Source organism: Rhea americana, unplaced genomic scaffold, assembly GCF_003343005.1.
Source record: "Rhea americana isolate MKP2758 unplaced genomic scaffold, rheAme1 scaffold_69, whole genome shotgun sequence".
NCBI lineage: Eukaryota > Metazoa > Chordata > Aves > Rheiformes > Rheidae > Rhea > Rhea americana.
The window spans coordinates 3,142,041-3,162,575 of record NW_028186856.1 but is presented as its reverse complement, the minus strand read 5'-3'; the positions used below and the strand labels follow the sequence as shown (position 1 = coordinate 3,162,575).

At 37.3% G+C, this 20,535-nt stretch overlaps 1 protein-coding gene across 1 annotated transcript in view; it reads left to right on the top strand.

Moving 5' to 3' along the window:
* The window catches only part of ANKS1B (ankyrin repeat and sterile alpha motif domain containing 1B), a 434,320-nt gene that overhangs the window by 89,586 nt on the left and 324,199 nt on the right, over nucleotides 1-20,535 (top strand). Inside the window, exon 9 of the mRNA XM_085321288.1 lies at nucleotides 11,359-11,499. Coding sequence (XP_085177414.1) covers nucleotides 11,359-11,499 — 141 coding nt within the window. The remainder of the gene's footprint in view (nucleotides 1-11,358; nucleotides 11,500-20,535) is intronic.

Genomic DNA, 20,535 nt, shown 5'->3' with positions numbered 1-20,535 from the left:
TTGTAATAGTTTGTGAAGAACCTGAGTCTGAATACGTGGGAGATTTATTTTTCACAGCCATATGTAGACATTCACCCTGAGGGAAAGATAACTGAGTTAATAAGGAAAGAAAGAGAAAGAATGGTTTAAAAGTACTCTTATCTGTCCTACAGTCCTAAGCAAGAAAGAGATGATTTTAGAACTCCTTAGCTTTGATTTTTCTGCATGTTACAGAGGTAAGTATTTATGTAATATTTCTAGAACCCTATSTCTGTTGTCAGCACTTACCAGTACAAGTTTTTGTGTTTTAATACATAATGACATTAAAATAAATTAGTACTCTACGTACACAACAGGCTACAGAGAAAAAACATAAGATTCTTAAATGTCTTTTTGGTATATACCTGMAATCAACACTGATTTCATGTCTAGTCTACTGACATAAGAATAAAGTCATTTAGCTTGGAACTGGAAAATGAATAAAGTCTAGTGATCACCATCTGATTGAAATTCCTGAGACGAGTGAGAATCATATGGGTATGTCTCTCTTAGCTGTTCTCTGTGGTGAGTGGGAAAGCATACAGGAGTTTTCCCCTTATGGTGCAAACAGAAGATGGAGCCTACTAATCCAGCAAAACTATGTGAATCCCTGCATGATCTATGGAGGGGCAGGGAAAAATGCATACAAATGTAGGATTTCACTGTAACATCTTCTATGACTGTTTTGAAGTTGAATTAGTAGGCCCTCTTTTACCTGCAGCAGTCCCTGTTTCCCTTCTTCTATTTCTTCTTTTTAATAAAAGGGAAAAGTATAMATGCAAATGCTATTATTCATAGGGCAAAATTATGCCCAACAATAAGGTAATACAAACAGAATGTTTTCTTTAGAATTGTTTAGTAGTTGAAATAATGTTGGGCAAATGGACATGTTTTGACTACTTGCTTAATCTTATTTTTATTCCTTTCTGCTGGCAGCAAGCACATGTATTTTATAGTTGACACACATGAAAAACAAGTATTTTTGTGCATAAGTCTTGAACTAATTGACCAAGTGGTAGTTTCATTGCATTCAATTGACAGATGTTTTTCAGTCTCTGGGAATAAGCTCAGCAAGTAGAAAAAGAATAGCAGGAAAATATATTGGACCAGATTTTTACATGATAATAAAATATGAGCTCAGGRGTAACTAACAGTTAAGGGACAACTACCTGATACTTACTGTGCATTAGAAATGTTTGCCTGTGGAATTAATACAGATCAACAGTGTGCTGTAAAGGCAACCCTTAGCTTTTCTCTAACTTTCCTGTACACTGAAACCCCTGGCTGAATTCAGTGGTATAACTGTTATAATTGGAATTAGAATCAGAATCAGAACCAGAATCCAAATCCTTAATGGTGCACACCACTGTTTTACATTGGTTTCTTTGCTTTTCCAGAGGCATACATGAATTGAATGGTTTGTGCTATTTTTGACCATCAGTTGTCTTTTCTCTTTGCACCTGTCCTTCCTAAACTTATTATAAGTTTCAACTGTAGTGCCATGAGAGAAAAGAGGCTCTTCAATTTTATTTGCTTCAGTTGTTACTTGAGATGAGCAGTCTCTATTAATACTGCTGTTATTTCTATTGATATTGGTGCTTTGCCCAGTATCTCTGGAATATGATCTATTAGCAGCCTACAAAGAAGTAGCCTCAGCACTGTCTGCCGGTGTTAACCAAAAATCGTATACATTACATCGTATAAAATGTAATAATAAAGAACTAGTAGTTCTTTAAATTATTAATAGTTGATTTCTTACAGATATTAGAATATTTACTACTCTGCCCTTGTCTGTGTCTGAAATGATGTTTTATTTAAGGAATCTCAATAATTTTACCAGATCACTGGTTTAGCTGTAGATATTTCGTAAGAAGTATAGTGTTACGTAGGAGTTATATATGAAGGTATGCTATTAACAGACTTGTTTATCTGTATTTTATAGAACACTTGAAGACACTATATGATCACTGGCTGAAGAAAGAATTTAAGTATTAGGTCTTCAGCTATCCAAGAATATGTCTGGAAAACAAAATAAAGGTGTGATTGTAGTGGGACAGACCTATCCATTCTGTGTTGAATCTACCACAGGTAAAAAGAACAGTAGAGATGTGCTAGCACAAGAAGAGCAATAACTGTCCTAAATCTTTCAGTAATGCTGGTTATTGAGATTACTGCAATGCAATCGCTGTTTTGATTACATAAAACAGAAGGAAGAGCTTTCAGTATGTGAACTGCACACTGGKCCTCTTTATTACCATGCATAGCAAAACTTTTGCCTTCCTAGTCCACAAGCATTCCGAATTCTGCTTCCACCTGCCATCTGAATAAAGAAAGAGTAGGACTATAAGACAGGATTTAGCTGAACCCCTTATAAGTCAAGTTGCACTGAGAGCTGTTGTCCACATGGTATTATTCTGCATCTCTTATGCTGGTGGTAGGAGGGAAATCCTTTTTTTCTAATACCTGTAGAAGTGTCTGAGCCCTTGCATGTTTTACTGAAGTCAGRTGTATTACTCTTTGGCTGATCTTTTCCAGCTAGACCTTCAACTTCTTTAATTCACTAACTAAATATCAAGAGGTATCGTTCAACTGCTTGGCAGTTATTCCAGTGCATTATTTTTATAGTGTATTTAGTACTCAGAATACAATGTGGCAAACTGCTAGCAAATTGTTATTGATAACCCAGTACAGACATTCTTCAAGGGCTTTTTGATTATCCACTCTTAATCCAGCCTTCATCTTCAGATGACTAATTCAACRCTGTATGTAGTTTCTTATTAGAATGGCTTTGCCCATTCAGGTATGATTTTCTCTTACGTCTCTCATTAAGGCAACAGCATCTTAATGGAATAATGACTACACTTTCAGTAACATACTTTTACTGAGAATATGTATGTTAACTAAAAAACTATGCACTGAAGGAGGCTAATAAAGTGGTGACTTCTGCCTACTCCCTTACCACCTGATTTTTCCTTTTCTTCTGTTCCTTCTGCTCTATTTCATGACAAATAATACATTTTCTATAAGTTCAATCATTCTGCCACCCACTTATCCACCCTCTCTTTCACAACTTTAAAAAAAGGAAAATACATGTTTTACAGCTGATTCGCTTTGCAGTTCTATTGCATTGAGTTTTGCAAATGTTATATGATAACATTCAGATAATACAGTGATGTTGAATAGAGATGCCTCTGTAGCTATTCTCCAAACAGATTTTCTTTTTTTCCTGTGACACTTAAAGCCAAAAATGCTAGTATTTACTTTGAATTACATTTTTTTCCTGCACACGAAGGTAAATATGCATAATCTTTTATTTATATTTAAATAATTTAAATTTCAGAAATAATTTAAATTTCTGAAAATATTAACCCCTTATTTTACTTTTCTGCAGGATCTTATAGTCTTCATTATCAGTCTCCTTTTTTGACTAGTACATGCGTTTTTCAGTGAGTCACTCTTTGGAATGAGTCATGTGCATATAAACACTCAGTCCTTGATTCAGGGAGATGCACAAGTCTGTGATTAACACAAAAAATCCCATTAACTTAACTGGAACTATTCATGTGCTTAAACTTCAAGACTCAAARCAAGTTGCCAAATTCATGCTTTTTGCACCGCCTACATTTATGTATACCCATCCTACATACTAACTTAGGTCAAAGCTACTGTGCCTGTGGGATGGAAAGGCATTCCTAGAAATATACTTAATTTTTTTTGCATTRTGTCCTTGTACTCTGTATCTTTACTGGGTTAAATTCCCTCACAGGACTTAATCCTTCAAAATGCTAAGTTCTTTTTCCTTGTACCAGCAAAGCATTTAAAATAAACAGTTGATGTAATGTATGCAAGGGGTCTGATTTACAAGTATTGCTTACTCACTCAAAGCTATGCAAGTGCTTAACAGCCATGTTCATTTTGCTTAATGTTATATACTTGTGCTGTCTGCCTGAGCTGCTGTTGAAAAGGAGGAGAAATACATGTGGAAGGCAGTTCAGTGCTCTGTCTGAAAGATGTCTTAGGATGCAGTAGATAAGTTGTCCTGTGAACTATAGTGCCATAGATTAAAGACAGAGCCAAACACAGCTCAGATTAAACACTAAATTTTTAAACAGTTCAGATTGAAAAGAATTATGTTTAAATGCTTTTATAAATCAGGACAATGCTTAGAACATTGCAGCTTCAAGCAGTTAATTCTTATCCAGTTAATTTCACTCTGAAAAAACCCTCAATATATGTTTCCCAATACCTAAAAATGGAAATACTATAGACTCCATCTACTATATCATTCTTAACTAATACTGCTTATTATAGTTAAATTATAATTACTAAAAGCACTTAATATTCCATTCTCTGCAAATTTTCAGTTTAAATTCTTAAATTCTCCTCCTTATCCTTAAATTTAATTTACCATTTCAAAATCTTCTGTAATGTATTTCTTCATCTATATCAAAAAACTAGAAGGAATTTAGAAAATAGTTGATTCCTACTGAAATACACTCAGATATCTTTAGCTTTGCATTTAAAATATGCATATAAAATGATATTCATAATGGTTGGTTATATAAAGATGCAATATTGTTCATATAAAGATAAGCACATTCAGTTCCTAAGCTTTTACCTCTAGTGAAAAATACATTAGCCAAGTCCAGCCTTTGACATTAATACATGGCTCTCTGTTGATTAGCTATTTTTTCTTTTATGATTATTTTTTACCAAAAGAAAAGTTACCTTCTGTCTTGAAAAATAATAATTCATTTACAGATGGAAGAAAAAGCATCTTTTGTAACTTATGGCTGATAGCTCATAATAAATTAATAGCTTTTTCATTTTTTTTAATCCTAAAACTTTTGTCATATCATATAGTTCCTATTATAGTACATAGGATCAGAGGTGTCTTGTCATTATTTATGTTACATGCAGGAATTAAAAGATTAAAATGTATGGTCCTGTTGTGAATCACATTAAGATGTAGTCATGCATTTTACAATCTTATTTTTCATTTTTGCCTTATTTACTGTATATCTTAAAACTAATGATTCCATGTTGTACTTTCATATTACTTGTCATCTAATGCTACGGTATATTTACTGTTTGCCATCAGCTCCCGCTCGGAAGATGGAATGATTAATTTCTGGCATGCTTATCRTGGTAGGGGTCTGTAGCACTTGCCCACCGAATTGCAGGCTGTGTTTGAGTTCAAAGCATTTGACTGCTTTAGACAAATAGGTTTTTGCAGAGTCCTAGTGAGAAAATACTGCCATACCCAGCTTGGCTGAGGGCAAGATTCTCCCTATCTGGGACTGCTAGAGCTTGTTTTTTTAGAGCCTCATATACCTCTGAAAATGGTCACAGAATATCTCCTGCTGATTTCTGATGTAGCAAACTGGCCTTCAAGACTTCAATATAGCCAGAAAACGAGGAACACAGGCTTAGTGACCATCTCTGAAAAGTTTAAATGACACGTCCAGCATCGACAGGGCCAGCGGCAGATGCTGAACACTCTTCTCCAGCGTTCAGTGGCGTTAAGTGCAAGACCACCCTAGTCCTTCTGGCATTCCCTTGCTGACTGCAGAAGGTGCAGGCAAACTCTACCCACGCTCATAGCGAGCGCACGGTGAAACASAAGTCAGCTCGGAGCGTGTTTGCTGAGGCCCGGCGGCCGCTGCTGCCTCTGGCATCCGGGGAGAACGGCTTGCAGGCCTGCGAGCTAAGGAGGGCAAACGGACGCACCCCACGCAGGCAGGAGGAGGGGGCCTTGGGCCAGGCGGGAAAGGGGTCCCCGGGCCACCAAGATGTTTCACTGTTGTTCCACCTGAAAGAAATGACGCGTATCTTGTAAATGAACGTCATGCGTGTCAGGACTGTATGTTAGGTTAACGCAGGGCTCCTGCTGTGGAAAAACAGTAAGCGTTTGTGTTGCATTTCATGCCCAAACCCTACTCGTTCCTCTCCTGCAGTCGTCAGACTGTTCTCTCCTCTGTGTGGCCTGGGCACCAGCAGGGGGAGCACTGAGAGCAGAAAACTATCCCAGCTCTTGATTTCCTTGTCTGCTGTGTTTGCCACAGCAGCTGGGAACAGCAAAGGCAGAAAACAACCTGCTCAGCATAATTTGCAGTGGATATTAAGAAACGCTTTCCCCTTTTATTAGTTCCTTATTCAATATAATGTAAAATTGGACTAATAAAGCTTTTTTAATTTAATTTTTATTTCACAACATAATTAAATATCTTTGGGGTCAGGCAAAGCATTGGTAAAATCATGCCTCTATAATTCTGGGGGTAGGTTTGTATTAAATATTTGCACGCTTCTATGATTGTCAAATTATTTGCTTAGAAGGAACCTCCTATTGACTTAATTGTTCCAGACTGAACAGTGCAGAAAGTATTTGTAAACCTATCAAACATCTGGTTGCTTGCTGCCTTCCATAACCAAATATGCCGTCCAGAGGAACGGTTGATTTCAGCTTTGTTGCTACATTTCTGAGAAGTGAGATAAAAGAATGTAAAATTACTGGATATTTTAAAATAATTCTAAACTCCTTTAAACTCTGTTTAAAGGGCAAAGAGTTCTGCATGCCCTGCGATCCATAACTTCAGCACAGTCACCGTGGTAATAATCACAGTAGAGMGTTCACTTATTTTTCTTAATATGTGATATTCTACAAGACAAAAAGTTAACATTAGTGTCCCAAACTATGATGTAATATCAAATGGTAAGTCCTAGTATTTTGTGTCTTTGACAGTTTTTTTCTGCTGCTATCTTGTTCTAGTGGATATGGACTGAAAGTATTTGCTGAGCTTCTGCAAATGGATGACAATTATGCTAAAACATAGATACAATAAGTAAATAAAAAGTGTGATGTTAGTGGGTTTACATTCCACTGGACTGAACAGAAAAGTCTCCTCTCACTCTTGAAACTAGGGGTTTAAATCACATTTGGCTAGCAAGGGCTGCTGCAAATGTCACGCCGAAAGCATAGACTAATCTTCATTAAAAACAGAAAAAATAGAGACTAAAAGGAAACAAGAAGTTTTATAGGATTTATTGTATTCCTGGAGAAAACTTGTCTAAATAATGAATTCTTCTGGTAACTATGAAATTGTTGTGATCAATATTAAGGAAGACAAAAAATTCTGGACTATTTTATACATGACATAAAGCTTCCTGAGCTATGAACTTTGTAGCTCTTGAGTAATCATTAAGATTAAAGGTGCTCTCCTTTTCTTGTTGACTTTTAAGAGCAGAACAGACTTTCACTGCTCTTTTTTTTCCCTATGTATTCTTTGTCCTGTCTGTTGCTGAATATTTGTTCTGTTAGATCAGGAGAGAGATGTCAAATTGTGATGGCCAGTCTGACTTACATAAATACAGCAAGTGAACAGAGAGCCTGTTTACAGGATAAAGCATGTTTCAGTCTGAAGTTTCTTACTGGACAAATTCTGCCTTTTGTGCAGATGGAGACATAAAAAATGAAGACTTCCCTGTCTAAATTTTCAAAGACATAATCTAAATGYTTATAAGCTATGAACATCAGAAGTGACATGTTGGGCCCAGTGAAGTCAAAAGGAAGCTTGCCACCATTGTAATGGTCCAATGACTTTATTCTTTTATCTTATTAGCCTCTCACTGCTATATGATTAGTCTCTTCTATTGTTAGTTCTATTGTACACATAGAGAAATTGTATCATTAGTCATTTACTGCTAGAAACAATTTTAATACTTATTTCAGTGTTCTAGAAAAAATCATAAAACTTTTACTAAATCTTTTATTCTGTGTCAATCTCTTGTGATTTCCCTAGCAATTATTCTTTTTTGCAAATCATGTATAATATCTTCTAAGATTTTCCATCTGATTTGAAGATATGTGGTGCTGACACTTATGCTTCTTTTAGCTTAGGCAGGATGGACCATTTTGAAGCTAGTATTACAGTTTATGTTGCCATCACCATTTCTTAATGTAAAATTCAATTGATTTAGCAACTGTGATCTAGGTGGTATTTTCTAGCTACTTTTACTGTTTCTTTTTGGGTAAACACTGGCATGTAAAAGAGGATTTCAGCTGTGTCTTTTTTTTCTGTTGACAGAAGAGATCTCTTCCTCTCTCTTTATTTATTTCTTTTTTTATGAGGAGGAGGTGTAAATAACTTATATTTCACTAAATCTCTCCCAAGGCTTCCCACCAGCACACAAAGAATTARATTTTGGTGTCCGAAGGATCTTGGAGGAGGCAAAATTAAATTTTACCACAGAGCAGAAAAGTGCTCTGAGAAAGGCAGGAAGGCTGGGGGAGGRCATTGGGTGGGTTGGGTAGGAGTTTCAGGGGCTTGTGTGACAGCCTGAGGTCCATGGATGTCTTTGTAGGTCTTTCTGTATCTCATCCATCTCCCCCAGCTGCCCTCATTTCCCTAGGATGTACAAACCCAGTTTATTCCTTTTAGGGGACTTGAGACTCTTCGTTCCCTCATGCAACTATTAACTCCTTCTCCTCTTTTTGCAATTGCTGCTGTCTTTCCCTGCAGCTGCTCCTCCATATCCCTTTGTGCTTGTCGTCTGCTAACAACTGGGCTTCTGGCAGTGGGGTAGGTGAGAAAGCTGATAGTGATAGCTGCTGCTTTTCTCCTTCACGTACGTTTGTCCTAATGTGTCTCCTTCAGTGCTTTAGCAATAGCAGAAGCAGAAATCTGGCAAGAAGACAGAAATCAGCCATTCAGTATGAAAGAGCCAACCCTAGTCTGCAGTAATGCATATATTAGCGGGTATCAGGCCATCCATACCTGCCTGGCCTACTTGCGTGAGAGTACTAGTCAACTTACTCTAAACCACTGTGCAGTGAGCTTGGACATCTGTTTGTCCTGTTCTGCAGGATCAGGAGGTCTGACTGTGTCATCGTCGCCATTTCTTCGCATTCATGTCGATGGCACTAATCTAAATTCCCATGATCCCCGGTCTTTTTTAGGCTGTTTATATACATTACATATAATATAAATAATATATCTCTCTTTCATACTGCTTATGTGTATTTTTCTGTTGTTATGTATTTTAACTATGATATTTTCTAATCTGTTGCTGTAATGGCTAAACACTCSTAAGTTCTCCCTTGAATGATTCAAATGTATCCATTTCCATTATTCATCCTCCTTTAGCTGTGGTGGCAAATGTTCTCTGACAGTGTGTGTGTCCTTTTTACTTTTAGAAGGTGCGTTGATTATACTTCTTTCTATGATTTTCATCTTCATTCATTTACATTGGCTTCTCAGGCCACAGTTGTGTGCATTAGACACTTTCCTGTAACTAGCACTGCTGCAGTACTTTGCTTTTTGCTCCAGGGGGCAAAAAACTCTTTATTCCGAGGTACCACAATTCCGAGATTTAAAATATAAACGTAAGGCAAACACTGCGGAAGATGGTATTGTAAATAGATTGGAAAGACCCGTAGTCTGTTTCTTTTGCCTATGCAAATGTATAACAATAATTTTCCTGCATGACCCACACCGTGCGGAGTTAACCCGGCCCCGGTAATAATCCATGTACGGATACCGGTTGCTATGGCAACACCTTCTGTGGTACTACTTGACTGTCAAAATAACCTGGTGCAATATTTCAGGAAGAATGTTTTAGAAATTGACTTTTAAAATAAAAAGTAAATAAATCCACATAAAAACGTTAAAAGGTGGGACTAGATTTATCACGTCCGCAGCAAGGGAGCCAACACAGGCGAGGAGAACCAGACGGCGGAAGGCGGACGTGCCGTCTTTCTCATCTTTGGCGAGGGAGTGGTGGTGGACCTGAGTGGTATTTGCTCTTAGGTTATGTGGGTACAGCCCTGTGTGCATAAGAAGKTAGCACGCAGGTCAAAGGCTAAATGACCCTCAGCTGTTAGGGCAAGTTTGGTTAGTCCCTGTCTGCGCTGTGCTGTGCCTTCRCTTTGCTCCGATCACCGGGACCCGYCAGAAGTGCTGCTGCTTCTGCTGTCTCTTYCCACCCTGCTTTCCCCTTTGGCTTTGCGATCCCGTTCGGGCAGCAGACYCCACTCMTTTCTTTACTCCACTTAAAATAACATGCAGTTAAGCAGCTGTGTTTCGCACGGGCCTCACAGCTGCGCTTCGGCGTTGCGGCTGCCGTCGGATTAACAGCTGYGGCCGGCCGTCGTCGCCGGCAGCCCCCTTGGGCGCGTGCAAATCCGACCACCTCCGAGAGATCGCGTGAGACAACCAAGCGTTCCTGAAGTTAACGTTTATTGTCTGAATAGCAGGCAGGCTGCAAAACCAAACACCGAGCAGGCTAGAACAGCTATTGCATGTTCCAGTTTAGATACGGACACGGTAATTATCTGTGCCATTGAATTCCGATGGGAGTAAAAACCTGCCATTTACTGTCATTATAACTTTCTTTTTAACATGAGACTCTGAAAATCATTCATCACTGGTTTATGTCTTCTCCTCCTTCTCTCCCTGAAATCAGTAAAAGTTGCCGCTGAAATTCATTTGGTTGGGGTTGGACTATCCTGTGTAGCAAAATAACATACCTAAGTAAGTGGGAAGTGGCCACTCCTTCCGTTTCTGCCCATCGTAGAATATTAGAATACTTTTTAAAACAAAAATAAGATTTATTCCCTTATCCTTGAGGCCAGTAAGGGAGCTTTAGTGCTCAGAACYGAAAGACATTCTCTAGAACCTCCCCTCCACTCTAGCTGAGGTGACCGTGAGCACAGGTCATTTCTAAATAAAATACTTGCCGCACAAAGTAAGCTAACATGTTTGTTATGGTTAAACTCAAGTAAAAAGCGAAATCTCAAATTTCATTATTCTCAAATATATCTTTTTTTTTTCCTRCAAAAACCCTGGGCTGATCCAAGCAAATATAGCAGAGTTTTTTATTTTTGCTTTCTGAATGCATTGGGTGACTGTTAAAGCAAGATCCCCTTAGCTTATATTATTGCATTTGAGGGACAGTACATTTCATTAAAAACATGAGTTTTCGTTCTCTCTGGGCTATCCTAAACTTAATGGAGTTAAAACAAATTTTAAAGTAAAATGACGTAAAGTAATATGAACTAGAAGTTGCCAATTACCTGGTAATGAATAAAGTAAGTTTATTTTTAATATATATTATGCTCATTCATATTTAAAGTATAATTGCAGGTGACTCAACATACACCTTCCTTAAAAAGTACTATTTTCATGTGAGAGATTAACAGCTGAGCAGTTGCTGCACCGCATTAAAATTGCAGTTTATCTTTTGGCATTTATAAATGTGAATTTTTTCAGTTCGTGTGTTCATTGAGTAAAATGTTTCTTTACCACCGTGTTTAATATGAAAGTGCTGCTTCTTTATGCACAGAGGCCGCCTTCAACATGTCTGTCGCCGAGAGAGGAAGAAGAAGATGATGTAGGTGAAAATACTTGCGGTCCTTCAGGTTTATGGGAGGCTTTAACACCTTGTAATGGATGCAGAAACCTCGGATTCCCCATTCTTGCACAGGTATATGTTTCCCTTTTCATCATAAAAATTATTGACTAGAATAGCTTCTCAATTTCTTTCCTGCCTAACCTGTTACAGTAATTTCTTGTCTTTTCATATTCACTTCAAAAAATATCTTTGTTCTTTATTTTAATTTCAAAATCCTGTTTTAAGATTAAATGTCGAGATTCAGTCCTCTGTTTGTAATATTCATTTGATTAAGTTTAAAACTGAGACCGTTTCATGTTTATTACCGCCATTTTARACAGTTTTTATGTTGTGTAGCATTTCTTTCTGATTCAGGCTGGAATGAAATTTTGCCGTCCTTTGGGATATGCGCTCTATTTTTGACCAGTTTCTAATTAATATAATAACATCTCAGCTAGTTTCTTTATAGCATTAATTGAGGACATCATGCATAACTCTCTCAACTGATGTTACAATATAACCTAAGACTTTTCTTTGAAGATTATGTAAGTTAAAAAGAAGTCCCCAAACATTTTCAAATGCTCATGATACTTCAGAGAAAAACAAATACAAATGGATAATATACTTGCATCTAAATCCCAATAATTCTTGGAGCAGATTAGGCTGCAGTAACTACCAAGACATGCCAACAGCTGTGTCCTGAACAAGTGGTATCGTACTGCTACAGAACAGGATGATACTTATTGCTGCTTCTGGGTCCCCCTTGTTCTCTCTCTCCACTATATTTCKGCTCTCTCATTTCTGCTATATCTTTCCTGCTCTTTTCTTGTAGCATTGAATGTAGGCTTGCCAAATTTCTTTTCAGAAATGACTCTTTTTTCAGTTGCATCCTTACTTGGCACCGCATTTAAATAGCTTTGGTCAGATTCTTGTGTACCAGATTGAAATTACATATCCTGTCTCAGCACCCTTTATACAGTGTTGCTTTCATACCGTGACTGTAGGTTTTATTCCCTTTGGTCCAGGGGGACTTGCACCTGTTTGAAGTCAATGCTAAAGCCTCCACTGCAGTCGATGAAAACAGGATATGGCAACTGATGTGCTTGAATAACAATGAGCACTGTCCTGTCTTTTTATAAGCAGCTTTTCTTTTTCTTTCCCATTTCAGTAGCCGTATTCTACTTCATACTATCTATCATTTTAGACAGTTGGCAAGGTGCAGTGCTGTAGGAGTTATCTGGATTTATAATAGGAGCATACTAGCTACTAACGCCTCATTTATAAGAACTTGTTTCAAAAAATATTTGTTAAATGGTTATGGTTTAATTACTTGTTAAACTTTCCAATGATGAACATATGTGACATTTTAAGTGATTTCATAATTAAAAAAAAATTTTCCTTGTCTCTTTTTAATGTAAGATATATGCAAAGGGTGTTATAATATTGAGGAATGCATCTGTAAAATAGAATAAAGTTAGCTTTATTGGTGGGTGTCTCTTAATAAGGAGAGGTTCATTTCAAAAAAGATGCAAGTTTTAAGACAGTAACTCCTGAATTACTTTCATTCTTTGTATTTAAATTTTAAACTCAGCTTTATGATAACTCAGGTTCATCCTCTTAAGAACTAACAATATGTACTCTGCTCTTTCATGAAATGACAAAATGCCTTTGTAGATTGGTTCTCTCCATAAAAATTGAAGATGGAGATTTGTTTTTCCCTGTTTTTATTTCTCATGGAAGAAAAGAAAGAAAATACATAGTGAAAAATCTCCAAATTATTAAAGATTGGATCCAGTTAAAAAAAATTTATTTGCCATTGCTCTTTTCAATCTTTCAGGCTATTAGGCAATCCATTGTATCTATCACATTTACTTCAGAATGCAGAAGAGAACATTTTTTTCTAAAGGGATCAGAACACAAATTGACCTCAGTCTAAGACCAATATCTTCAATTGGCCTGACAAGTTATTGTATATACAATCTGCTCCAGCATATTTTAGGTAAAGATATGAAAAGATATGTTTCTGATATGACATATGTTAGTCCACTAAGCAGATTTTATCATAAAGAAAAAATGAAATAAGGGTACTTGGCATATTTTAAAAGGCATACTCTTCTAAAGAGAGCTCAAAATTGGGAAAACTGTCAATTGATTTTGAACACCAACAGCTATTTCATTTTTCCGGTTCTTGTCTAATTAAAAACATATTTTATAGTTATATAAATATACTATGTATGAATATCAAAGGTGAATAAACATGAAAATTGATTCGTAGTTTATATACACAGTGAGGGCTATAATGGTAAATAAGAAAGTGAATTTTAGGTAAGATGTGACCCACTGAGCTAACAGGATTTAATATTCAGTTGCAGAGCAATTGATCTCCATGACATATTTGATTTCTTTATTGTAGTTATCAAAAAGAAGTTGGCTGGATGTGCTTCTGAAGATGCTGTGTCTAATTTCTGTCTGTGCTGTGCCTGTTAATGTCATTTTATAAAGTGCTGTATACTAAGATMTGTGTCAGTTGTTCTGCAAATATTGCTTAAAAATTACTACAGTAGCAATACAGGTGTTTTCAGAAGTGACATAAGCATCTCTTCCACAGTCTCACAAGCAGAAGAACTGAATCCAATCTTTTATATTTTGGAGATTTTTCACTATGTAATTTCTTTCTTTTCTTCCATGAGAAATAGAAAGAAGAGCTTGATAGAAAATCTTTTACCTGTCTTGTAAAAATTTCAGGGTTTTAGGTTGTCCAGTCAGTCAGAATGAAGCTGACAACCAGATTCATCCTCCTCTAAAATAATCAGAAGTCAGATAGCAAGGATACCCAGTTAGATTTGAGGACACTGAAGTTCAAATGCTTTTTCTAAGTTTAGCAAAGAGGGAATTCCTTTTGTAGTTTTATGTGTGGCATTGTGACAGTTTAATGTGTGGCTGTTGGTTTTCTGAAATGAACCTTTCTTTTCATGTAGAAATTCCGTCCTTTCTAAAACTGGTATGCACATTTCTGTGAAAAATGTTAACTTTCATGCACAAGTATTTTATGTCTAAAAACACCTCTTTTTTCAGGAAATTCCCAATTGTGTCTAGTTCTCAGTCAATTCAAGAAAAAAACCTTTGCTCCACCTGTATAGTTGAATAACTATCTTTTATAGATTCCAGAATTTCAAATAATCTTAAATATAAGAAAATAGAATAAAAAAGAATTTTGAAAGCTTTCAAAGACATAAAAACTAAAAGTTCTTATATTCTACTTCCACRGCACTCTAAAATCCTAGCATCACGGGCTTTGTTGGAAACTGTTTACTTTGCAATGATATGTCTGTTAAACTGACACAAAACTTTTATAAATGACATGATGGTACTAGCCTCTCTCATGGGTCTCTGGTCCCTGTAAAATCTATCTGCAGTATCCACCAGAATTTTTAATGCTTTAATAGTTCCATTTCTTAGTCAACACAAAAATATAATGCCAATGAGCATTCTTCTGCATAAGGGCAGGAATAAAAGAATACAGTATTTCATATACAGTTTTCTCTCAGAGTAGCCACAAAAATAGGAATTAAGTGACAAAGTGTACTATTTAGTTGGAAAGATCTTACTATGCCACATAGGTGAGTACTGGAAAGAAAATTGAAATATGATACTATCCTGAAGGGAGGGTGTCAAGGGGACAGGGACGAACTCTTTTCAGTTGCCCTGTGTGACAGGACAAGAGGCAATGGGCAGAAATTGAACCACAGGAAGTTCCACCTGTACATGAGGGAGGATTTCTTCACTGTGAGAGTGATGGAGCACTGGACCAGGTTGCCCAGAGAGGTTGTGGAGTCTCCTTCTCTGGAGATCTTCAAGGCCCACCTGGATGCAACCCTGTCTAACATGGTCTGTGTGACCCTGCTTAATCAGGGAGGTTGGAGTAGATGATCTCCAGAGGTCCCTTCCAACCTTACTGATTCTATGATTCTATGATTCTAAAATACTTTTGAGCAACGCCTGATAATAATATACAGCTGTAAGCAGTGGACTGTCATCATTCTTGGCCATCTGATAAACTTGAGCATAAGTATATATCAGAGAGTGATAATTCAGCTAAATATAGAATAAGAAAGTTTAGAGACTGAAGTATTGTAGTCAAGCTAACAGCTCTATAAGCAGATAGGAGCATCTCCAAAGAAATACAGGCTACCACTACAGAGTTCTGCAGATAACTGGGTTGACACTACAGCTTTGTTTATGCTGCAGATTAAGGAATGGTTGCAATGCAGATAGCAGTAGCAGCGAAGAAGTAGGAAGAGAGACTTCAGCACAGTGACTGATTTGGCTACAAGCCTTCTCAGATTTCCAGCCGTGGAATAGGTTTGTTAGACCGTACCATCAAACTGTCATTTGCCGTTAGCTACAATGTAACTATAGGTATAGAACTACAGCCTAGCTTGCAGTCAGACCTTCAGTTATTGAGAAAATGTGCCACAGGTCCTATTTTTCAGCCTTTGGCGCTACTATTGTGGGAATAGGAGGTTGACTCCTCTGAAATACAGCCTCCAACTAACTTTTCTTCCCTAGTCCAAGTTTTAACAAGCTTCTCATCCCAGTCTGCTTCTTTCTGATTCATTTCTTCAGGCCARTCTATGTCTTACTGTTCTCTTGTTTTTGTTCAGGCACTTTGCCACATTGCCTTTTTTTAGTAAGTGAACAGAGATAAGTTTCTGTCCTTACAAAGGCAAGAACAGCAAATTTAGGTTGAGTCAGGATTCATCCCTTTGACTTTCAGGTAAAAGGAGTCTGAATTCTGGTCCCTGGTCTAGGGGACATGTTTGTGTATGTTTATGACAGTTTACATAGAGTGTCATAAGCAGAAGACTACAGAGTTATGGTCATTTTTGGGGTGCTTTTTTTCCATCTAGTCTTAACTCATGCAGAAATCTTTTCAGCATAGCAATAGAGCTTCAAGAAGGTTTGAAAGCACTGCCATATCAGAACAGCCTATAATCTAATAGGAGATATGAGCTGTGGATGTGAATCTCTAAAACGGGAGGCAACTGAACCTTGATCACATCTCCAGTGAGTGCTCTTGTATTACTGTCTACAAGACAGGCACATCTACCAGCTTAGTTTAAAACAAACAAACAAGCAGACGATCAAACATAGCTAGACATTTCTTCTATATTCTGGAGGGAGCCTCATCCCATAGGTGTCTGAGGAATTTTCTGAGGACAAGAAGATCTGCTGGATCACAAATCCCCAGGGAAGGCAGAGGGCCTCTATCAGGGTAGTGTATTTTAGGCACAACAGTTCAAGTGCCTTTGGGTCTACCATGTTTTAACATAAACTAACATTCAGGGAAACACTTTAAGAGAACTTAGGGGCATGCTGGAATTAAAAAAGCTGGCTGCAAACTATGCCTTAGCAAAGGTAAAGCTTGGGTTTTTGTGTATGTGTACAGATGAACTAGACACTCACAAAGTTCTGTCCTTTAGTAGAGAAACATTCAGTGCATACTAGTCAAAAAAGAAAATAGAATAAAAACTACAGTTTCATGTATTTGGAATATGCTGCTTTATTCAAAGGAAAACATTTATTATGTGACTGTTGCCAGGGAGCAGTGAGGGCTGGCTCCTCCCTGTGGGCCAGGGAGCCAGGAGCTGAAAGGAGCCTTGCCAGCCGGACCTGTTCCTGTTTCACCCTCTGCGTTGATGGAGCAGGACAGGCCCTGGCGTTGCAACTGTGAGTCAGCTGAGAGTCCAGGTTATCAAGCAAATACATGGTGATAARGCAGGTCCAAATTCGAGCTCAGAAGTCAGTCTGCAGGTTGGAGCAGGATTAAGTCTGGTAACGTTAATCAGGGTCAGAAACAGTCCAGTGAACACCAGGCTTGTCTACAGTGATGAGACAGTTCAAAAGTCAGACCAGGAAGTCAGTCTGCAGGTCGGGGTCCGGAGCAGTGGAATCCATGGTCAGTCGTGGGCACAGCTGGGGCTGAGCTGGACACCAGCACTTTTACAACTTAACTCAGAAAGGAACTAAAGGTCCAGGGCTAAAATGAAATGGGACTCTTGGGCTCATTGGAGGCCCTGGGTGAGGGTGGCCTGTTAATGAACTCAGAGCCCTGACAGATATTGATATAATTGATAAAATGCATAAACTAGAAGTCAAATTGAAATTTGATTGTTATCTGACCTGCATTGCAGAATAGAAGAATAAGGCCAAAAAAGAACTCTATTTCTGATGTACTAGAATGCTTTTCATGTGCTTCATACAAGGGTGCTCCATATAAACATATTTAATCTGCTTTTGCAGCTGTATTTCTTGGCTAATGTTTGAATAGAGAGAGTACTCCACCAGAGGGTCCTTTCTTAAAGATTCCCAATACAGTGTGGTGCAAGAGCAGATAGGATTTGTAAAAGCTCATGTTTGTATGTCTTTTTGATGGTTTAGCTGTGCCCTACCAAACTACCAGCATTACGCTTGCAACAGTAGGGCTTAAACTAGGAAGAACACTGTGCATGTTAGTCTTTTCCTCGCTCTCATTCTACCTTATGGGGAATACAAAGCCTTAACTTCTGCAATCTTATTACATTTAAATGTGAAATAGACATTAAACTGCTCAGGTGTGATGGTAACGGTTCTGGAGTACCTCAGCCCTTTTCCCATGAGGCCTTTTTATGGCTGCAACCTAAAAGAGTGAGCAAGGGATAGCTCCTCTCTCTGCCAGTTTGCCCAAACGTAGATTTGGGGGAAGTAGTAAGAAGCAATTTGAGCAAAGACTAGTTTGGAAAGGGCATTTATATATTTTTTTGTTTAGTTAAGGGCTGTTTGTATTGTTTGGTTTGGATATGTCGGTAGGAGAATTGTTTGTTGATCTTAATTTATTCTGCAATGTAGATCAGTTTACTATTCAACTTCTTATATTTGTATTTTACCAAGTTTATCAGTACTCACATACTAAAACATTTCTTTGGAATAAAGTAGCATACTTCAACCATATGAAACTCTGTAATTTCCATTACATTTTCTTTTTTTTATCATTAGTGTACTCTGGATATTTCTCTGCTAAGGGGCAAAACTTGTAGAGCCTGATGTACACAGATAAATACAGRTCTGTCTGGCATGTCAGCGAGATGGGTGGTGCAGAGCCCAATGTGATCATAGCAGTATTACTAGTTTAAAGCAAGCAGTCTGCATGTCTTAATCTTGACAGCCATGCCAGAATATTTTGCTAATCGCGACATCAGATAATTGTGAGATAAGGTATGTTTAGGTATGTTCCATTTGGGAAGCTGGGGGATCAGCTTGACTGCGTTATATATTAAGAACTTAAAAGTCCTTACAGTTATTCCCTACATTTGGCATGACAGCCAACTARGAACACTAAATTTTTCCAGCTATTACAACATAAAAATAATATCTGTGAAGAGAACAACTGGCACTTGCTATTGAAAAACTGAACTTCAATTTAAAAGCCATAAGAGACTTCTGAATTCATCATAAATCTTTATGTTATTGGCTACTTAGAAGCAGAGCTATTTTGAAAAAAAAATACATAGAAACAGGAAAGTTTACTTAAAAATTTTAATAAGAACTTTGYTGCTAACTTAATGTCAGATTTGCATCTTTTTAGGAGCAATGAAGTTTTGGGAGATCTTCACAGTTACTTAAAACAATGATCTATGTTCTGGTTATAGAACTCCTGGTTTCTTAGAAATAAGAACACTTGCAACATTGCCACAGGTTTTCCTGCAAAAGTGAAACTGGCTAAAGTGTTTGAATAAGCTGTACCCGAGAATTTCCGCCRTCCCTCACTTTACTGACAGCTTCACCTCTCTGCATTCAGTGGAAGTGCATTTCAAATTGGACTGATAACGAAACTTATCTGGCTGGTATTTACTCAGTATTGAAGTTCATCAAAATTAGAAAGACTTGTGAGACTATCTAACTTATATGTTACAGAGCAGGAATTCTGTTATCTTGTTTGGCGAATCTTAAAGTCAACACCAGAAAAATTCTCAGGATGTAAGTGCTGTAAAGTAAATGTTAAATTTGAATGAATGATTAAGTACTGACGGTGTTATTATTACAACGGAGTTTCTTGGATTGAAGTGTTATTATTACTGAATTTCTTGGATTGACATCATACTGCTGCACCACTGAAAATTCAGCAGTCTGACCCCATCACTTTACTGCTAAGGTATGAAAAGAGAGAGAATCTGGATTGGGCTTTTATAACTCTTTTCTCTCTTGAGTGCTGGCAGACTAACCCAAATTTAACAAAAGTGATGCCTAAGACAYACCTTTGTTTTTTCGCATACGCTATTCTTACTATGTCTAGTYGTTACTATCTAGATCAATGTGGCCAAAATGAACTTTGATTTCATTCTATTCTCTGAAAGTCCAAGGCCATCTGTCTTCCTTACTGAGCAGTGATCAACACCAGCTTCCTCCGTCAACCCTTAAATCATCATCTGGAAATAATTTCTGGCTTTTTTTTTTCCTTGCATTTGCAAGCTACTTCCGGCTAAAATATAGCTGCTTCTTCCTGCATGACATCTTGTAACTAGTCTTTTCTCTGTTAACTCAGAGTTAAAATTCTTATTCATGTATTCATTATCTTCTGTCTTTTCTGTAATCTTCCTTTCTGTGTTGGCAGATTTCATCTTAAGCTTGTTCCAAATGTAGCTGCAAAAAGAAAGATTAGGCTTTGGTATTTTAACAATGTGGTATCACTGCTTACTTGCCTAGCAGCTCTACCTGTTCTATTGCATGAAGCACAAATCCAAATCTTTTAAGACTTTTTATAGCGTCTATTCATCATACTTCATGGGCTATTGGCCCACTTATYCCCCCTCCAAAGTGTTACATAAATAATATCTGACTTAATTATCCATCTATCTTGACATTACTTGGAGACAGATTTGTTGAATGGGTGCAGGAAGGTCAAATCTTTGACATGTGAAGTATAATTTCTACAGRGAGTTATCTAAAAAGAGATAGGGAGAGAGAGCTTTAAGGTTTGAAGACAGAATATATAAAGATTTTTTATTGTAATTACTTGTTTTCTTACCAATATTGTATACAAATATTTTTTACAAATACAAAATAATTCATATCTGAAATTAGGAAATAGAT